General features: G+C 36.1%; 1 protein-coding gene across 1 annotated transcript in view; it reads right to left on the bottom strand.

Annotated features, from left to right (window-relative positions):
- The window catches only part of LOC131691285 (uncharacterized), a 41,126-nt gene that overhangs the window by 18,608 nt on the left and 797 nt on the right, over window positions 1-21,721 (bottom strand). The window contains exons 2-3 of the mRNA XM_058977569.1: window positions 6,124-6,350; window positions 5,388-5,981 (exon numbers count right to left, since the gene is read on the bottom strand). Of these exons, the coding sequence (XP_058833552.1) occupies window positions 5,388-5,981; window positions 6,124-6,350 (821 nt within the window). The remainder of the gene's footprint in view (window positions 1-5,387; window positions 5,982-6,123; window positions 6,351-21,721) is intronic.

The following is a 21,721-nucleotide window of genomic DNA, read 5'->3' as shown; positions in this document are numbered from 1 at the left end:
TTCCTTCTTTTCAAATCTGCAACATTCTTTGAAAATATTGTTGGAATGTTGTTATTGAAAAACTGAACATGCAAGTTTGCTAGCACTGGCCACTAGATTGAAGGCGATGGAAAGACAGAATATTCGTTTTGGTTATGCTAGTATTGGTAGCCGAACGGAAAGGAAAGGCACAGGAATGGCACGAAAACGAGCGGGAGAGCGATAGTAGTGCTTTCTTGTGTTTTCATATATGAATATTGGTCGGTCGGTTTTTCTCATCATTCGTATTCGTTCAAGCACTAGCAAGCAGCCAGTCCACCGGAGGAAAGCAGTTGGCGATGATGACGGTCCGCAAAAGTGCCCCAGCTACTGGTGGCCCATCGCAACCAACTACCGATCAGGAACTGTCGCCATGCTAGTATTTCGCCCCAACTAAAGGGCAACGGAGCAACTAATCCGCTGGCTAACATTCCAGCGTCTGGTTCGTAAGGTTGTGTATTACTTCAAAGTCGAGCTACGCTTACAAAACTCAGCCGTAATGAAGCCACTGATGCCTACTTGGTCGGTTTGTGGGAGTGGGCGTAAATTACAATAAATGCAACGGTTCTTTTCAGGACCAATCAATTGTGTTCTAGTGAGAGTTAAACTGAAACTTTTATTTTAAGGTGTGTAGCAAATTTTCAACAAGCAACATAATACGTTGGGTGGAAAGAAGTAGCTTGCACACGGAACAAAAATTTAAATTATCTTCTCGCTCGTTTCGTGCACTGCTTTTCCATTCCTTTCTACTGTTATTATCAGTATTACCAAAACGAATGTGTTGTTGCATGTGTTTAAGAGAAACGTTGAAGTCGCATGCTTCTATTCAAGCTTTTTGGCAGCCCCCGTGAACTAACTGCATTAAATGATTTTTTGTGCAGCTCCGTGCTAGTAGCAAACAAAATGGCCCTACCAGTGTCTGATTCGTGAGATTGTGCAGGATTTCAAAGTCGAGCTAAGCTTATAAAGTTCAGCCGTAATGGTACCCGAAGAAGCCAGTCTTGTCGTTTTGTTCGAGGCTACAAAACAGTTCGCCAGGCACGTAACTATCATGCCAAAAATATCCAACGATCCAGCGCATCACCATCAACACCAACGCCGATACCAAAGGTTCTTTTCAGAACCACCATTATTACCATAGAGAATTATTTGAAAATTTCCCATTCAAACGTGATTCTGTTGAATATTATTAGATTTAAATTAACGTCTCGAATTGAAATCACGACGCTCCGGTTATGTGACAGACATTACCCACCCATCTTTTTTTATTGTGACCACGACACCCCATTTCAATATTTCTGAATGAACAGAAGGTCGAGTTTGGAAAGTTTGTAACTTTCATTGTACTTAACCAAATTACACAATGTTCGCACTAATGATTCAGAAATATGATCAGGAATCTTCTGTTAGATTTGTAAGTATGTATAATTTACATGAATAAAGAAAAATTGATTTTCAGGAATCAATTATTATCTGTTCTTCCATTGGCCAGTACTACGCGACTTCCTCATGCTAACAATTAATTTCATCGTTAGCCATCTCCCTCACCAAGGCCAACAACGCCAACAAAACCGGTCCTTTTCAGGACCACCATCATTTTTGTAAAGAATAATTTGAAATATTCCTCGCCCAAATCACCTTTTGTCCGAAAATTCCAATGAGTATCAACATATTTGAAGAACGTGTTCCTTATGTATTCTACATCTCTCCGGTTATGTCGCAGACATTACCCACCCATCTTTTTATTCTATTCCTTCCCACCATGGATGGCTTGTCTCGAATGGATCGAGGTTTACATAAAACATTTCTATTTTGGTATCATTTTCTATAATACAATAAATACTTGGATAATCGTTTATCGTTTATTAATTATCTGATAATAGAGGAGGCTTGTGTCCATTAGGAGGTTGACATCATTATAACCTTGCTCCTAACAAACCCAGCCGCCTAGAGGCCATGTGGCATCCGGCGGCAGAAGCCGAAAATTGATCCACTCGCTTCCTGCTCCCATGTCACCAGAAGCGACAGTAAGAGAACCGTCTCTTCCTCATTTTCGGCATCTTTTAGATTTTCTATTCAGATGTTAAGTGTTATAACGTTCGCTAAATAATCGGCAGTTGTGCGTGGATGATAGTGATTGCATATTTCTCTGTGTGTACTAGGGCATAGCAAAAAAAAATCAAATCTCAAAGACCCTCCCTTTCGTAATGTGACATATGTCAAAGTAAACGAAGATGCCAAATTTCACATAACTTGGACAATTTTAGACCCCTGCCACTTCGCTTGAAATTTTTGAGATTGGCACTATAGGAAAATATGAGGAAAAATATAATAAATGCTACAACTGTTATACCATTTTTTAAAGAAAAAATTCCTGGCATTGTACTAAAAGTATCTTTGTTTCCTAAAAAATAGGGAAAGTTGTACTTTTGGGGAATTTTGTCCAAAAAAATGTCTTATTCTTAGTAACCAATCTGCTGTATGCTGCAAATCATGCATTTTTTGCAATGTTTCTAATGTGAAAAAATCCCAGAAATTGTCAGAATACGAGAAGTTGGAGTTCTAGGCCATTTTGACATTCATATCAAAATTAATCATTTTCTCGTGCGTATATCCCTATTATTCGTAAATCAAGTTTTATCAACAGTACCTTATTGAACGTGGAGATTTCTCAGTAACAAATTTAAAATAGATTCGTTGCCTTTAAAATTCAAAAACATCAGATTTTTTGACATTTAGTTTCGATTCTATATTTAATCATTAAATAGCACATAACAGCTCGATATTGCATTAAATTATTATTTAATTTACAATTTTAAGTGTGAAACATGTTCAGGAATCACAAGGTGAATGATTTATTTCAGGAAAAAATACGAGAAGTTTGGGTATTGCGGCATTTTATAAAAAAAAATTGGTTTTTAGTCTAAATGTCAATAAATCTGATATTTTTGAATTTTACCGGCAACGACTCTATTTCCAATTTGTTTCTGAAAAATTGTCACGTTCAAAAAAGTACTTTCGATAAAAATCTATTGAAAAATAATAGAGATATATGCCAGAGAAAATGATTAAGTTCGATATGAATGACAAAATTCCCTAGAACTCAAACTTCTCGTATTCTGACAAAGGTCGCAAAGATCCCGTTCGACTGAGAATTTTTCACATTGGAAACACTGAAAAAATACATCATTTGCAGCATAGAACAGAATTGTTATTAAGAATAAGAGATTTTTTGGACAAAAATTCCCAAAACACCAGCTTTTCCTTTTTTTGGGTAAAGAAAATACTATCATTACAATCGTAAGAATTATTTCTTTAAAAGATGGCATAAATTATAATTTTCCGAGAGCTACTTCAAAAGTTGTAGCATTTAATATATTTTTCCTCATATTTTCCCATCGCGCCGATCTCAAAAACTTCAAGCGAAGTGGGCGGGGTCCAAAATTGTCCAAATGATGTGAAATTTGGCATCTGAGCTTACTTTGACATTTGTCACAACATGAAAGGGTGCCTTTGAGATTTCAAAAATGAGTGCTTTTTTGCAATTCCCCACTGTGTACCTTTGCGAAGGGCTCGGCATTTTTAAGTTAAGGGGTTCGATCTCGTGGGCGTTTGTAGGTCGCATGGGCGTTTGTATGTCGCGTAAACTGTGCTATCGTGTATGTAACTTCGCGTATATAAGTTCAATTCTATAACCGTGTGCCCATTCGCATATTCGCGTGTGTCTTTGGATGATATTTAATTTTCAGTATATGGTGAAGATAATAAAAGAGAGTGAGTTCTTCTATTCTTCTATATCATTAGAGTTCCCGGTCATGTCGCCATGGAACGTGTTGCCTAGTGAATATGAGCGTCTTTTTTATTGGTCCAACTGACGGCATGAACCAAAGGAGGAGATTTCCGGACGTTACCGATGGATTAGTTTATTAGGGCTAAAACATTCACTTAATTGCCAGGGTTTGCGAGACCGCGGGCTTTTATGTGCGCGGATGATTGCGAAGGTCTTAAGCGTTTGTGTGTTAACGTGCTGAATGCTAGAAGAAATCACTGGAGTTCCCGGTCATATCGCTGTGTTGTCCAGTTTATTGGCTCAACTGAATGCACGAGTCTACACTGCTAGTACTGAGGGTAAGGACTTCCGAACGTGGTAGATTCATGACCCTGAGAACGGTGGGTGAATGCTTGAGACCTCATTTGTAAATTTGTAAGTGCTAGAACGTTCACTTAATTACCGGGGTGTTTTAGCGTTGGCAAAATCGCGGACATAAGTATATGTAGATGATTGAAATTGTATGTTCGCGTTTATGACCAGATTTGTAATATCGCGAAGGCCACGAGCATTTATACGTTTGTAATGAGAGATATTGTGAGTGTATATAAGAAAATATTTAATTATTTGTGTTAGTGAGCGTCAGCTTCATAAGTGAAGAAAACTTTTATGAATCTAGTTTAAGATATAGCAAAAAAGGAAAAATAACATGCCGAATAAAGAAAAAATAAGATGCGAACAGATTAAGTAGAAGCATATGAATTAAAGATATTATTTTTGGTATACATTAGTAGTGTAATCTACTAGAAGTACAACAAAAACAGACTGATGAAGTAGAAGAAAAGAGTACTTGTAACATACAATGAAACTGCTTGAACTCGTCTAAATGCCAGCAAATAATATTTATTTAACATTAACCATCCTGTTTCAAGCTGCGCCATTTGCTGGCTTCTGATAACATTGGAGTTGTGTACAATCAAGATGCTTTATATGCGGGGAACACGTAGCTCGTAAACTTAAAATCGCGCCAAAATCACATTATTTTCCCCCTTCTTTAAAGTCCACGAAGTGAAAAAATCGTAGAGGAAACTAACACGAAAAAGGCGAATGCAAGTGCCGTGGCATACGTTCGCAAAAAGTTATATTACTCTTCGCTCATTGCTTCTCTGAGTTTTTCTAATCTACACTAATTACTTTTTAACTGGTGTTTCAAAAGTATTCGTCAGACCAAAATGCGACATCTTTTTGCGAAGCATACTTCACAAATGGATGTCATTGATGATCATGGATGTTGGTAAACGAAACTAGTCCATGTACATTTTGCAATCTAAATAGGAACGATTACAAAAATTACCCCGACCGTTATATGCTAATATGAAGTACAATTTGTCACTCCCCTTCGGCAATAAAAATGTAACTCAAATGTTTACAAAGCAGCACATTGAGCAAACCTTGCGGTGGTCGATTACGACAAGCTGACAACACTCGAAACTTTTCAAAGAAGAAGCAAATTAGTAACAAAAGCTTCCTCCCTGGTTATATGTACATAGATCGTACGTAATCGAGTAACGAATGCAACAAAGCATCGAATGGAACTCACCCGCAAATTCAGGAACAGTCCGATGTGCATCACCGGACAGTGCACCATGGTCACGTTTATCAGATGCAGCCGTTTCAGGACCAAACAGCACGCTTCCAGCACCTCGTCCAGCAGATGGTTCGCCTCGTACCGTTCCAGCATCAAATCGACCAGTTTGAGCGTCTGCAGGTGGGGCAAATTATACATCAGCTTCTTGAGCGCGGCCAGCAGTTGACCCCCGGTACCGAACAGTTTAATCGATTCCGGATCCTCACTGGATGCCATATTGCACGGAAAGATGTAATTCAAAGATTTAATTTTAGTGCCACAACCGATCCACTCCCGCGGGAGTTTGGGCTTTCGGTTCTGTTCGATGGCCCACGAAATTGTGGTCATAAATTGAAACATGTTGTTAAATGAAAACACCGGACGAAAGTCCAGCCCCCGAAATAGTCTTCCAACGGAGAGCAGACAAAGTTGCACCCGGGCCGGATCCAGTACCGGCTGCCAACCTGAGTAATAGTTGTACTTCAGTCTCGAGAGTGTTCTATCCTCTACCAGGAAATTGGACCATACGTTTGGCAAATAGAACGCCTGGTACCAACTGAAGCAGGTCTGTTTGGAAAAGAAAACGAAAAATCATCTCATCAGCGAAATGGAATAAATCGAGTTGAGCTACAGCAGCCCCACAGCCCAAGACAATTTCTTCAATTTTTCTCGCTCCCGAGCCGGGAAAGTCAGCTCAGTGATGTCTTACCAAACTAGCATAGTACCGTTCTCGGATGCTCAGGTGTGCGAAAATACGTTCCATGATGTGTTCCGGTAAATCACACCACTGTGACTGGCCGTTAGTGAGCTTATCGCCGTCCTCATCGCTGCTCTTCTGGTTGTGTTGTTGGGCCTCCGCTGTCTCATTTGTGCCGCCCCCTTGATTTCGGTCGCCTTGGTCGTCGTCGTCTTCGGCTTCAACGTCGATGTAACAAGCTGCGAAAGAAGTGCAACCGGAAAGGACACAAATAAAGAAGGTGAGAATGTAAATTATAGATGAATTCATTCGAGAAGCTGCTTATATCCCCTTATCATTTATGTAGGTACGGGGATGAGGGTGTCTGTAAGTTGTGTTGTTCTGGCCGTAAGGGTCAGGTTTGTTTGATTGGCGGCAGTAAAGTTCGGAAATGGATTGCTTTGTTTTCGGTTGGCTGATTCTCTGGGCTGGGAAAAATCACAGCGATTTCGAGTGAGGAAAGTTATTGACTTTTGATTGGAGGAATCTCGGTGGAATTGAAGGGGTAATTTATTTGATTTCTGTTACGTAGGTTGCTAGCAAGTAATGGACTCTTGGCAAGGAAATGCTTCGTTTTAATCCGATTCAATAGGTTGTTAAGTAGGAGTTGATAATAATCATCACTGCGCTATATTTCTCCTTAGTGGAGAAAATTTAAGTAAAACTATTTTTGCTCCACTTATGAGAAAATTGACTTAAACCACATTCGCGCGTTAAGGGCATAAAATCTATAACTTCGTCTCATCAGAATCCGACACCAACTTAGTGGCAGGACAAATCGATACCACCAGTTACAAAATTTGAAAAAAAAATCACTCTTAACCACAAACCAAACACTCTGTACAATTGAATTTAGCACACGCAATTTTGCACTGCGTGTGAAGATTCTTTTGTGCGACGGTGGAGCATTTTCAGTGTCACCAGACAATATATGAAGATCGGTCGGTCTGCTTCCATGATTTTCGCATTTCGTTTACACTACCATCGCTACTGCCGCGTCGAAAATACTGATCGATTAATGTAATTTTCTTCTTCAGGTTACTAACTATGGCCGTGAAACCTTCCTCCTTGTTGTTTGCGGGCTGTTGCTACAAAAATATCCAAGAGTTGCGATCAGCGGATACCATTTCATTGCTTTGCGACATGAATCGGCGGATTGAGTCATCAAGTGTACCCGCATTCAGATCGTGCTGTCGTACCTTCCAACCTTATACACGGTGATCTTGACCCTAATGTTATAATATTTAACAAAGGATTTCATGTTGTTCTTGTGGATGAAATCTTTGACTTTGATTCGATTTTGGAATTTTATCTGAACCACATTCCGTACATGTTGGAACTGAATAAGTAGCACTTTACTTATAGCAATATACAATTTCATTTTTGAAAAGGGTTTAACTTCTCATACGATGGGTGAATTCTATAGGTTTTCAAGTCAATGACTACGGCAAAATAACGTAATATCTCGCAAAGTATTTTGATATCCCCTCCAAAACTTTTACACAATCTTTTTAACATGATTCTTAATATGTAAAGGAAATTAAAAGTAAAAAAATAGTCCAACTTGAAAAAAATTCTATTTGTGTCTTATAATTACAGATTTCATAAGTTATACAACAAAAAAAATTATAATTTTTTTTTCGGTAAGCTCATTTGAAAACACAACTTTTTTTGTTTAATTTTTTTGCATATATCGAGTTATCAGTGATTGAAAAATATTCAATTTCATAAACTATAAAAGTTCAAAAACTAACTTGAAAAAAATATCATATTCAACCAAAAAAAAAATACATGTCGATCAATTTTAACTAAAGAATGCAAGAAAAAAAATTAGAAGGAATTTAAATTTTGGATGTAAATCTGATGTGGAATGATTAATCATTTGATTAATCATCAGACCCTATGGTTGAAATATTTTTTGATTGTTTTCGAATAGCTTTCAAACGGATTAATATCGCCTTAATGTCAATGACAAAGTTACAGGAAAGTTTATGGGTCTTTTGAAAAACCTATTGTTGTAGATGGAGAAACGCGAATAACTTATGAAAAAGTCGTAATAAAATAAAATAATTGTGTTGTTAAAACAAAATTTAAAATGTATCGAAAACTACAACATTTGAGAAAATTTCAAGAATCATATTAAAAAAGAAAATTGGGTTTTTGACTGTAAATAGTATGAATTATAAAAATATGTCAAAAGTTGTCGTTAGGAAAACTTTTTTTTATATATCTTCTCTATAATCTAAATGCACTGAAAAAGTTTCTTTTACGTCTTTAAAACGATAAACATTAAATTGTTGAAATTTTATGATGGGGTATAAAGTTATTGTTACAAAAACTTTTTTACCGATAAAGTCTCCATCATGCAATCACATTCAAAATGTTTCTTTTCTCTTTAGGTTTTCATTGACAAAATATAAAAAAAAATCAAAAAATGGGTTTTTGCAATTTAAATTTTTAACATAAATTTTTGTTTTTTGTAAAAAATGCCACAACATTTTTTTCAGTGTATATTATTTTCGTACAAAAGTATTCATTCCCTGTAACTCGTTCTCAGATAGTTTTGTTGTATAAAATACGGTAATAAAACATTTTTTCGAAAATGTTGCATGTAAAAACTTTTACGCCCTTTTAAAAATTTATCTTGAGTCAAAAAATCTTATTGACTGTGGAAAATGTTTAGTCTACTAAGCCGGTGAAACTTGAAAAGTTTCATCAGAGTCTAAGATGGTCGGTCACGATTTTAACGATTTTCGGACGGATGTTCGTGGAATTCCGAAACTACAGCGGTTGACATGCCTAACTTTAAACACTTATGTCTTTGTCCCCTTTTATTGGATTGACTTATTGATATATGAAAACTTCTCATTTTTCATACGCATTATAACACAAATTTCAGCTGGAAATAAGAAACGTTTGCATTTCTTCATACATTCGATCAAGTAGATATTGTTAGCTTAAGAGGCACCTAATCTGTAATGTTCAGGGGTATGGTTTGGAATTCGAGATTTATGGCATAATAGGCCAGGATAGTGTGCATGTTGTAAAACCGGCAACTTTCGGTACTATGCCTAGAGAAATTATAAAGCACCATGCGCCTCCTTTGGAGAGGACTTTAATGGAAATACATCGTTTATGAATACTGTGGCTACATCATCAGGCGATATTGATTAACCCACACCCCCTGGTGATTTTGATTAAATATTTTACACTATCACTTTTTTAAATACTATGAAAACAAATTGACAATAGTTTATTAAAGTTTTAAAAATCCAGATTATTACAAAAGTTGAAAATGAATAATCTGCAAAAAATTCTGATAAATGAGAAAATAGATTTTCAAAAAATAACCTTCGTCTCCTTCAAGGTCAGATTGAACCCGGCTTTATATACGATCACAATAGATCCATCGACACGGCCAGAAAGAACTATATTTCGTCAATTTGAATTATAGGTTTTTCGAGAACCTCTAGTAATGAACCTAACCTCAACGCCTATAACACTGTTGGAAGTAGAAGCGTAGTAATAGCCGAGTGCAACATTGAATCAAGCTGATCTTGTGTGGACGAATTTCTCTTGTAGACACCCAGCAAACCCGATCCACTTGATGCCGACGTCGCTCTTTCGCCTGCCAGTTAATTCGGAGAATAGGAAGGATCCGTTTATGTGTCATCAGGTAGATATTTAGAATGTTCATCTGAAGTAAGACAATCAGATGCTGCCTTCGTTAAAAATCAACCCACATGTGTACGATCTTACTTACTTACTTTTATTCCTATTATTGTGTACAATCGGGAAGCAGAAATCAGTAGCGACTGGCTCAAATGGCACGTTCACCATGTTGATCGGAGATTTGTGCCTTTGAACTTTGATTTGTATTTTCATCAAGGATTAAGGTCGGAGATAAGGAAATAACGACACAGAAAACATAGAAAATACGGAAGTGATCTTAATTCCTAAGGGAATAAAGGACATTCCCCGACGGGTGAATATATCGACACCCTCGATGGGATATTGAGATAACAGAAAGGTAACACCCCCAAGAGATATTGTCATTCAAATTCGGTTTAATCCGATTTAAGTTTGTAAACATTCGCCGTGACATTTTTGAAACCATAATTCATCATACAACCCATTTTCGCCAGAATTTCCAGAGATCGGTCGTCGATACTGCAAAAATACAGCTGTATTGTCTTTGGAATCGATTGGGTTCTCAGAACTTTTCCGCGAACAAGGATTATGGAAGTCTAGCCTCATTAAAATATTAGCACTCTTCAAACATTCCGTGGGAGTCCACGGAATATGAAGGAATACCTTATTCTGGTGAAAGACGTATGGTTCGACAATAAAACGGAAGTCCCCTGCCCTCCGCTTATCTCCTCCAATTCCTGCTTCAGCCAAGTACAGGTTATTTATTTATTTATTTATTTATTAATTAATTAATTAATTAATTAATTAATTAATTAATTAATTAATTAGTTTATTTATTTATTTTTTATCCATATGAAATTATATTTTTGAAACACATTTTTTTTCAAAAAGACGAATGATCCTAGGTTAAAGCCTTTACAAAATAAATTAAAAAACAAACGGTAAGTGCTATTTTTCATCAGTTTCATACTTCCTACTTTCCAAAAACATTATGTGGTCTCAGCACTCTCAAGTTGGGTTTCTTTTTTCAATTTGTTTAGTTGATTCGGCATGGTACCAATATTTTTGCTTTAAATGCATTTCAAAAAAATCAAGACCAGGAAATAGCAATTCAGGTAATATAATATATAAATACGGAAGCTAAATATGTATGTTTATGGTTTTTAGAAAACGGTAAATAAGAAACATATAAAGGTGGTTGCGGTTTGCCAGTATATCCTGAACAGGATATTGGGTGGCCTCGGGCCCAAAACTGAGATCAGGCGTCACAAAACTCAGCACATGACCAGACAACGTGCTCGGTGTCGTGGTAACCCTCGTCACAAGCGTACAGACTACTCTCCACAAGCCCAACACGCCACAGAGGCGCATCTAGCGTGTTGTGGTTGACCATGAGATCGAGACATCGCACGAATGAAATCACGACCCACGTCCATGCCACTACACCAAGGTCTCGTTGATACCTTCGGGATGATAGAATGTAGTCATCGTCAAAGCTCCCCATTGCTCCAAGATGATTGCCAGCTGTCGAGTGTCCTGTGACGACAGATACTGAAAAATTCATTGAAGCAAATTGGTCTTTCGTAGATCACACCTTAAGTTGGGTTTCTGACAAACATTGTTACTCATATTGCAAACTTTGAGCCATATAAATTTTGCCAACGTCAGTGAAATATTTTATTCAAACCTATAGATGACAATAAAATAGATATAAGCATAATTTTATTTAGTGCATTCCGTTTAAACTTGGATCAATTTCACAAAAAAATCCACTCATTTCATGACTGTATCAAACCTTCACTACAGCGACAACCGGTGTCGAAAAACGAACCGTGCGCTCATACGTGCTTCTTCCCTTCCAACTCGATGCATTGATAAGGGACCTTATTCTGCTGCCTTCTAGATGTAGCGAATATCGGCAAACGCGCTTCAAATCATGCACCGGCTTTCCGACACATAAATCTCCAAATTGAGGTTTAATTTTGATGTGATCTTCATCCTGGTTCAATGCTCCATCGCCCCGTGTTTATGCTTCCCGGAAGTTTCGAGTGCTTATCGTTACTCAAAATTTGGAAAAGTCCACATTTAATTGAAAATGAGTAGAAGTTACTCAAAATTTGAAAAAGTCCACTTTTAATTGGATTTGAGTAGATATTGCTCAAAATTTGAAAAAGTCTACATTTAATTGGATTGTGTAGATATTATTCAAAATTTAGAAAAGTCCACATTTAATTGGATTTGAGTAGATATTACTCAAAATTTGGAAAAGTCCACATTTAATTGAAAATGAGTAGAAGCTACTCAAAATTTGAAAAAGTCCATTTTGAATTGGATTTGAGTAGATATTACTCAAAGTCTACATTTAATTGGATATGAGTAGATATTACTCAAAATTTGAAAAAGTCTACATTTAAATGGATTTGAGTAGATATTACTCAAAATTTGGAAAAGTCCACATTTAATTGGATTTGAGTAGATATTACTCAAAATTTGGAAAAGTCCACATTTAATTGAAAATGAGTAGAAGTTACTCAAAATTTGGAAAAGTCCACATTTAATTGAAAATGAGTAGAAGTTACTCAAAATTTGGAAAAGTCCACATTTAATTGAAAATGAGTAGAAGTTACTGAAAATTTGGAAAAGTCCACTTTTAAATGGATTTGAGTAAATATTACTCAAAATTTGGAAAAGTCCAAATTTAATTGGATTTGAGTGGATATTACTCAAAATTTGGAAAAGTCCGCATTTAATTGAAAATGAGTAGAAGTTACTCAAAATTTGGAAAAGTCCACATTTAATTAGATTTGAGTAAATATTACTCAAAATTTGAAAAAGTCCACATTTAATTGAAAATGAGTAGAAGTTACTCAAAATTTGGAAAATTCCGCTTTTAGTTGGATTTGAGTAGATATTACTCAAAATTTGGAAAAGTCCACATTTAAATGGATTTGAGTAGATATTATTCAAAAATTAAAAAAGTCCACATTTAATTGGAAATGAGTAGAAGTTACTCAAAATTTGGAAAAGTCCACATTTAATTGAAAATGAGTAGAAGTTACTCAAAATTTGGAAAAGTCCACATTTAATTGAAAATGAGTAGAAGTTACTGAAAATTTGGAAAAGTCCACTTTTAAATGGATTTGAGTAAATATTACTCAAAATTTGGAAAAGTCCACATTTAATTGGATTTGAGTGGATATTACTCAAAATTTGGAAAAGTCCGCATTTAATTGAAAATGAGTAGAAGTTACTCAAAATTTGGAAAAGTCCACATTTAATTAGATTTGAGTAAATATTACTCAAAATTTGAAAAGTTCACATTTAATTGAAAATGAGTAGAAGTTACTCAAAATTTGGAAAATTTCGCTTTTAGTTGGATTTGAGTAGATATTACTCAAAATTTGGAAAAGTCCACATTTAATTGGATTTGAGTAGATATTACTCAAAATTTGGAAAAGTCCACATTTAATTGAAAATGAGTAGAAGTTACTCAAAATTTGGAAAAGTCCACATTTAATTGAAAATGAGTAGAAGTTACTCAAAATTTGGAAAAGTCCACATTTAATTGAAAATGAGTAGAAGTTACTGAAAATTTGGAAAAGTCCACTTTTAAATGGATTTGAGTAAATATTACTCAAAATTTGGAAAAGTCCAAATTTAATTGGATTTGAGTGGATATTACTCAAAATTTGGAAAAGTCCGCATTTAATTGAAAATGAGTAGAAGTTACTCAAAATTTGGAAAAGTCCACATTTAATTAGATTTGAGTAAATATTACTCAAAATTTGAAAAAGTCCACATTTAATTGAAAATGAGTAGAAGTTACTCAAAATTTGGAAAATTCCGCTTTTAGTTGGATTTGAGTAGATATTACTCAAAATTTGGAAAAGTCCACATTTAAATGGATTTGAGTAGATATTATTCAAAAATTAAAAAAGTCCACATTTAATTGGAAATGAGTAGAAGTTACTCAAAATTTGGAAAAGTCCACATTTAATTGAAAATGAATAGAAGTTACTCAAAATTTGGAAAAGTCCACATTTAATTGAAAATGAGTAGAAGTTACTGAAAATTTGGAAAAGTCCACTTTTAAATGGATTTGAGTAAATATTACTCAAAATTTGGAAAAGTCCACATTTAATTGGATTTGAGTGGATATTACTCAAAATTTGGAAAAGTCCGCATTTAATTGAAAATGAGTAGAAGTTACTCAAAATTTGGAAAAGTCCACATTTAATTAGATTTGAGTAAATATTACTCAAAATTTGAAAAGTTCACATTTAATTGAAAATGAGTAGAAGTTACTCAAAATTTGGAAAATTTCGCTTTTAGTTGGATTTGAGTAGATATTACTCAAAATTTGGAAAAGTCCACATTTAAATGGATTTGAGTAGATATTATTCAAAATTTAGAAAAGTCCACATTTAATTGGATTTGAGTAGATATTACTCAAAAATTGGAAAAGTCTACATTTAATTGAAAATGAGTAGAAGTTACTCAAAATTTGGAAAAGTCCACATTTAATTGGATTTGAGTAAATATTACTCAAAATTTGGAAAAGTCCACATTTAATTGAAAATGAGTAGAAGTTACTCAAAATTTGGAAAATTCCGCTTTTAGTTGGATTTGAGTAGATATTACTCAAAATTTGGAAAAGTCCACATTTAATTGAAAATGAGTAGAAGTTACTCAAAATTTGGAAAAGTCCACATTTAATTGAAAATGAGCAGAAGTTACTCAAAATTTGGAAAAGTCTACTTTTAATAGGATTTGAGTAGATATTACTCAAAATTTGGAAAAGTTCACATTTAATTGAAAATGAGTAGAAGTTACTCAAAATTTGGAAATGTCAACTTTTAATTGCATTTGAGTAGAAGTTACTCAAAATTTGGAAAAGTCTACATTTAATTGGATTTGAGTAAATATTACTCAAAATTTGGAAAAGTCCACATTTAATTGAAAATGAGTAGAAGTTACTCAAAATTTGGAAAATTCCGCTTTTAGTTGGATTTGAGTAGATATTACTCAAAATTTGGAAAAGTCCACATTTAATTGAAAATGATTAGAAGTTACTCAAAATTTGGAAAAGTCCACATTTAATTGAAAATGAGCAGAAGTTACTCAAAATTTGGAAAAGTCTACTTTTAATAGGATTTGAGTAGATATTACTCAAAATTTGGAAAAGTTCACATTTAATTGAAAATGAGTAGAAGTTACTCAAAATTTGGAAATGTCAACTTTTAATTGCATTTGAGTAGAAGTTACTCAAAATTTGGAAAAGTCTACATTTAATTGGATTTGAGTAGATATTACTCAAAATTTGGAAAAATCCACATTTAATTAAAAATGAGTAGAAGTTACTCAAAATTTGGAAATGACCACTTTTAATTGAATTGACAAATAAGACAAATAAGGCGAAATTCATCAATAAATAGATGAAGACAAGATTCTTCCATAAAAGCACTGCCAGTCAGTGGGAGATGGATTGTATAAACACGCACACCACTTATTCAAAATTGAATTATTACACAAGTGCCAACTCATGCGTAATACTGTTAGAGCAAAGAGTTAAATCTAACGCCTCCTCTCTGCCAGATCATGCAAATGTTGGACGATTTCCTACTTTAAGTATATGTAGATTTGTGTCTCGGTGATTCTCAAACTGATATCTAAGATGCCCAAATTATGTGGTGGGCACATGCATCACTGCCGATTATGAGAGGAAACCCATTTCTGCCCCAGTCTGATACAACCCTTTGAAAAACATCTGAAGGTGATTATTCATTATGCGGCAAATGTTCCGAACAATAGACGTATTTCCTGTTTATGTTACCAACAGTCATATTGACCGTGACAGCATAAATATCGCGAGTTGTGAGGTCGGATACAAGATGCGGCAATAGCACTATTCGCAAATATTCATACGGTTCTTGAGCCAAAGCGTACGTAACTTATGCTGAAGATTAGTTTGGACTACTCTAACTCTAATGGGTATTAGGGATATGACCATCATTGGAATTCCACAATTTTCGAAAAAAAATGCGAACATCCACTGTGTCAGAGATTCGCTTAACACAGTTAAGGTAAGACCCACTCCGTGCGCGACTGACACATTTTAGTCATATCAACCATTCAGTTCTCGGCACGAAGAAATACCTCGAATTGAGGACTCCTGTTTTCAGTCGCCTCGGGAGCAGGAACTCATTGGATCAATTCTTGGCTGAGATACCTTAACCCGCCGGATATCACACGGCCTCTAGGCTGTTTTTGTCCCGACAAAGATAATACGCTGTTATGAACCTGTTAGTAGGCCACAGCCACATCTGTTGTTAGTCGCCGCTTACGGTATGGAAACAGAAATCCAGTGGGTGAATTCTTTGCTGAAATACTGCGAGAGATTTCAGCCCGCCGCATACCACACGGCTAAACACAAATGGCGTTTTCATTTTATGGAGCTAGCGTTGATCCGGCACTAGCTTCATCCTGTTACCAAGATAGTTTCGGATTCTGATGAGACAAAATCGAAACGCAAGTTCCACAACTATTTTGACTATATCCAGTTAAATGTCAGCAGTCGGCTACGTTCTTAGCGACGGGTTCAATTTGCAGGAATTTCTCGTATGTTGACAGCCTGGTTCGTTTATTAGCTCGATGTACGGCAGCAGATGATACTCCCAGCTTGCTTGTGATATCTCGGACGGAGAAGTTGGGGTTTCGCTTGAAACAGCTGGCAAATCTTTTCGTCACTAGCGGTCTCCGGCTTTCAATTTCCTCCAGTCTTCTTGGATGCCGACAAACATTTTCCAAAGGGTTTTATCAGGTTGATAACAGTTGATTTGGCCACATTCAACAATTTCACCAACGCGAGTAGTTTAGATTTTCGCGATAAGCTAGCAAAATTTTATTCCGTTGCTCCTCTTGCGTCGATGCCATTTTCACAACTGAAATGCAAATGTCAAAATCAAATAGTAGGCATTAAGCTACACTCATACATCTTTAAAATGTGGAGTGTGTAGGTTTTTTTAATGCGTGATGAAAAAACGCGTCAAGCGGACTCTACACGAGACCAGAATATTCAATAAAAATATTGACAAGATAGCATCAATACGTCTATTCCATTTGAATTCTACAGGATCAATATTTTCATAATGGCTTTACCATTTTGTTATCTTAATAATAATAGAAAATAATGTACGAACAGGTGCTAATCCTATGTTATTTGAAATAGAACGTTTCGTTATGACCAAAGACGTGTATACAACTCGACAATACGACAAACATACCGGATCGCTCCTATAAGACATCTGCATCCTTCGTGGCGCACAATTAACCAGAACCACTGCAATTCATAATCATTTGGTTAAATCCTCCGTCTCCACATTTTCAACTGCACTGATAATTATCCAGGATTTAGCACGCAAGCACAATGCCAAGGGCAAAAATATCACCCGAACCTCCGGTGCTATTATTTAACTAGATCTAACTTTCCTCGTGCATAATTTGATATAATCCGCCACACTCGCTGCTTGATATACGAGGCGACTGAATGCCTTCTCCCGTCACGAACGCCTGCCGGTGAACCTGGATAATGTTCATGGCCTGTCCACCGCACGTGTAATCTGTCTGTGCGAGCTGGTTTGCCGGTCCGAAGCACCCAAGAGCGAGCGTCTCGCCTGCGCTTACGATCCCGCGTTGCATGTGGCTGAGTAGGTTGTAAATTTCTTCCCAACCATTAAACTTAACCGCGAACACGAGAACGGGAAGATTCCGATCCGGATTCAGGATATCTTCATTGTGGCACCAGGCTATTCCCACACAAAACACAAGGAAGCTAGCTGTAGCTGGCTCACATATATGCGGGCATCCACAGCCCTTTCGTCCCGAGGTGGCGCGTCGCGGCGATATGATGTAGCAGTGCATGTAAGAAGCCCACGCTCTATAAACTACGCGGAAACCAACAAGCTGCCCGCGGGGACCAGCTTCCCAAGGGGGAAAAGAACCATAAATTATGCAGACAGAATTATGTAAGTTTTACCGGAGTTTTAAATAGGTGCTTGGTAGGAGAAAAATGACCTCGGAGAAGACGGCAGCGGATAAAGGTAAGTCAGGCGGACTAATGGGTGTGCGTTCCGCGGCTCAGAGCTGTGGTCTGTCGTGATTTGTGTTTAATTAATTTCGGGATTATTTTTGCTGCATTACGATGTAGCTTAAATTGGGTTTAAAGTGGGTTTGAGGTGGATCTTCACACGCACCGTCGAATGGAAATACTTTAATTCCGGATGTTTCTACGTAACAATTGGGACAATTTATGTATGATTTCTAGCATGGATAACATATATAAGATATTTTATGAAAAAGTAGGTGATTTTTAGGTTGAAATGTTCCACAATAGGCTTCGCATGTTTTATCCTAGGCACAAGGATTTTTTTCCGGGTAAAAATAATAATTTTTCGATGACTAGTTTCTAAACGAAAGACTGAAATGTATTTTTGCTTAATTTTCGCCATTGAGCAAGTCTTTAAAATCCATGTGGTAGTCTATATTTACATTAAATTCAATAAAATAATACATTATAAACATCAAATTCAATCAAATGAAATAGGGTGACAAAGTCGATAAAACATGAGTTACCCAAATTTTGGACAAAATTTCCAGAGGCTGATCAAATCGAGTCTTTGCTGTATCAACCTTCCGGAAGTCGCGCTACTGCACTGAGTGCACGCTGCACAGTGGCGGGTCTTTAAACAAAAGTCGGACAAAACCTCAAATGTTACCTAATTTGGCTGAAAATCACAATTTAAGCTAATTTTGAGGTGCTGAGCTCATTTTTGATGTCAAAAATCGTAAAATATTAAATGCATTTTTCCATACAGTGTCATTGAACCTTTCTTATAAATATGATCCCGTTTTCATAATAAATTTTCCGTTACTGTTCATCAATGTCAACAATATCATAAAAAATGAAGAACACAACTTTAAATCCATTGTATAACGTGTTGGTTTACTGTAGATTGTCTAACTATTTTACACAAAACACCATGCGCCTCCATATCAGCAACAAAGCTTCAAAATCTCCTTAAAACTTTTTGCACACCTAGGCGCAGAACAAGACCATGATATTCGAAAAGTAGAGGTTATTTCCCATAGAATGTATACTATGTGACTGTTCCGAAATGATTCCGAAATTTGTACAGAATACATTAGTGAAAAAAGTGTTTTTGATCTGACTACCTCAAATATATTTAAACTAAAACGACATAGTTCCAATAAATTTATCAAATGTGTTTTATTCACTAACCAAGTTCTTTCGTTTCTCTACACACTAGTTGTGCTAAAATCGGACCAAAATTAAAAGAGAAACGTGCATTTGAAGTGAACAGAGCAATGGTGGTTTCGGAAATGAAAATCATTAAAAAGTCCGGACTTTGATTCGTTTAAACTCAAGTTAAAAATCGTGTTCTTATACAACGATCATAAAATTTTGAATATACATCATTCAATACAAGAGAAAATTAGGAAAAATATAAAATATCAGTATTTCAAAAAAAAAATTTTGAGGTTTTGGCCAGCCTCCAGTCACTGTGCGCTGCTCTGAAAATCTAGTGAAATCGTCTAAGGGCACCAGCGGCTGCTCGTTCAGTGGGCCATAGGCGCGACTTCCGGAGGGTTAAGGCAGTGCAGTAAAATTTCATTTCATTCAATTGAAACTGAATGAACGCAGTAAATCAGTCGTCTACGGTAGCATTCATATTCATTTAACGCATCAGTTGCTGTTGATCTGAAGCTCGGTTCGTGGCACTTCACTCACCGTTGCTTTCAAATGAGTCGCAATTCATATTCAACCTCCTTCGTTTGATCCTCTCAAACGAATAGATCCGCTTTCAATTTACCCAGTGAGCACCAGTCAAATGAGATCCGGGTAAACCTAAGACAAAAAGAGACAACTCGTTTCGTATTTTGGTTATCTTGCCTTTCTTGTGCCAGATGACAGATGAGTGTATGCAGCTAGCGAGGTTGGCAGTGCAGCCAATTTCTTTGTCATATTTAGATTTATTGCTATAATACATATAATAATGACCTTTTATTACCACACATTTCGCCAACATTTATCTGGTACTAATCAATCCAACATTATTATGGTTTTCACTTTGATGGTTACCGGAACCCGCCATCTTTGTTTTAAAAATGCCCTAAATTAAGAAATTCCGCTATTTTATGACTACTTTAAATGATACCCATATTGATAGTTGTTTTCAATGTTTCTTGGTAACTAAAGGTCGACATCTTGGATTTCAAAATGGACTCACTTTCTTTTAAATGGTATCCATAGTGCCCTTATCTCTGATTTTAAAATGAATGATGAATTGGCTGTTATGCTGGCTAAATTTTCTAGAAACATGTAGTATGTGATAAAAATGTTGGATTGATACATTTTGGCGAAATATGAGTTAATAAAACGGTCATTATTATGTGTATTATAGTAACATATCTAAATATGATAAAGAAATTGGCTGCACTACCAAACTCGCTAGCTACATACACTCATCTGTCAACAATTATTCAGCATTGCACAAGAAAGGCAAGAAAACTAAAAATACAGAGACAACTGCTCCAAGATGAAGAGAAAGAAAGGTTCGGAATATTTGTCATTTAAGTGTATTTTTTTTATACTTGTAAAATTAAGCATGGCCGCCGGGCCCCTAGTAGTAAACATAAATATCCGGACGAGCATCCCGATTCTTTGGCGCACGATGAAAAGAGAGAGAAAAGGCGGTTTCACCTCGGATCTTCCGATTCGATTACTTAGGGACACTTTTTATCTCGAAACGACCAATAAATAATAATTATTACCAAACCACAACAAAACTTATATTAACAGAAAAGCCCACTACGTCATTTGTTTATTCTTTTTTTACTATCCTCCTGATTTATCAGCTTCATCGAAAAAAATGCCAACCTCACTCATACAGAGAAAAATGTTCTTTCCTGTATCCGTCTTGAGTTGCTTCGTCTTACCCTGTATGTATTGTATGTATGTATTTATTATCTTGGTCGGAGTTATTTTCATGTCAGTGAGTGTTCATTCATATTGATTTGTGAGTGATTCATTGGAATGGTTCACTTCCATTAGCTAAGACCGTGCTAATGTGAGGTTGGTTTTCAATAGAAACTAAACAGGTAAAATGTCAAATGTCCTGAACCTGTTATTCAATTGACAGTGAACTCTGAGTGACTCAAACGACGACGGCAGCAGAACTCAACTGATATAGTGGTGGTATGCTTACAGTGAAAGACTCGCAGTTTCACTTGAAACGAATATTTTCGTTTGAAATTGAAGTTTTACCGCACTGGGTTAAGAAGATACATAACAATGTTGGTAGCATTCCGATAGCAACAGTACATTACTTGCTAGCAAGAAATTCCCATTTGATTTCTCATAATATGCAGACTGTTCGTCTATCTTCATGTACCCAATTTTTTGCCTAGGGTGAAATATAGTATGTTATGGTATTATTGACTTGCTAACCAAACCATGTCTCTTCTAGCATAACCTTGTCCAAGATCAGCTGTTTGCTCTGGAAAACAAGATATGTTTCCGTTTTAGATGCGAGTTACTGTTGAGACTAACGCAAAACTGTGACATATATTTAACACCCTTCTCGCGCAAATAGTGCTTTTAACTAAATTAGCATATCGTATATTGTATTTTTAGAATTTGGATGATTCATTCTGCCCGAATTAGCTTTGGAACCATTGATACTGGGTTGTCAGTCATCGTTCCGATGAAAGAACTAGTCCATGAACTGCAACGTGACGCACGACAAGTCGCTCCATAAGTAACTGTTTTTCTAAAATTCGTTTTTTTAGCGCCGCGCAATGTGGCAGCTTCAAGGGGTCGGTGTAGCTTGTTTATGTAACA

This window comes from Topomyia yanbarensis, chromosome 3 (genome assembly GCF_030247195.1).
Source record: "Topomyia yanbarensis strain Yona2022 chromosome 3, ASM3024719v1, whole genome shotgun sequence".
In the NCBI taxonomy this organism is placed as follows: domain Eukaryota; kingdom Metazoa; phylum Arthropoda; class Insecta; order Diptera; family Culicidae; genus Topomyia; species Topomyia yanbarensis.
The sequence above is the reverse complement of the archived record's forward strand: the minus strand, read 5'-3'. Positions and strand labels throughout refer to the sequence as shown.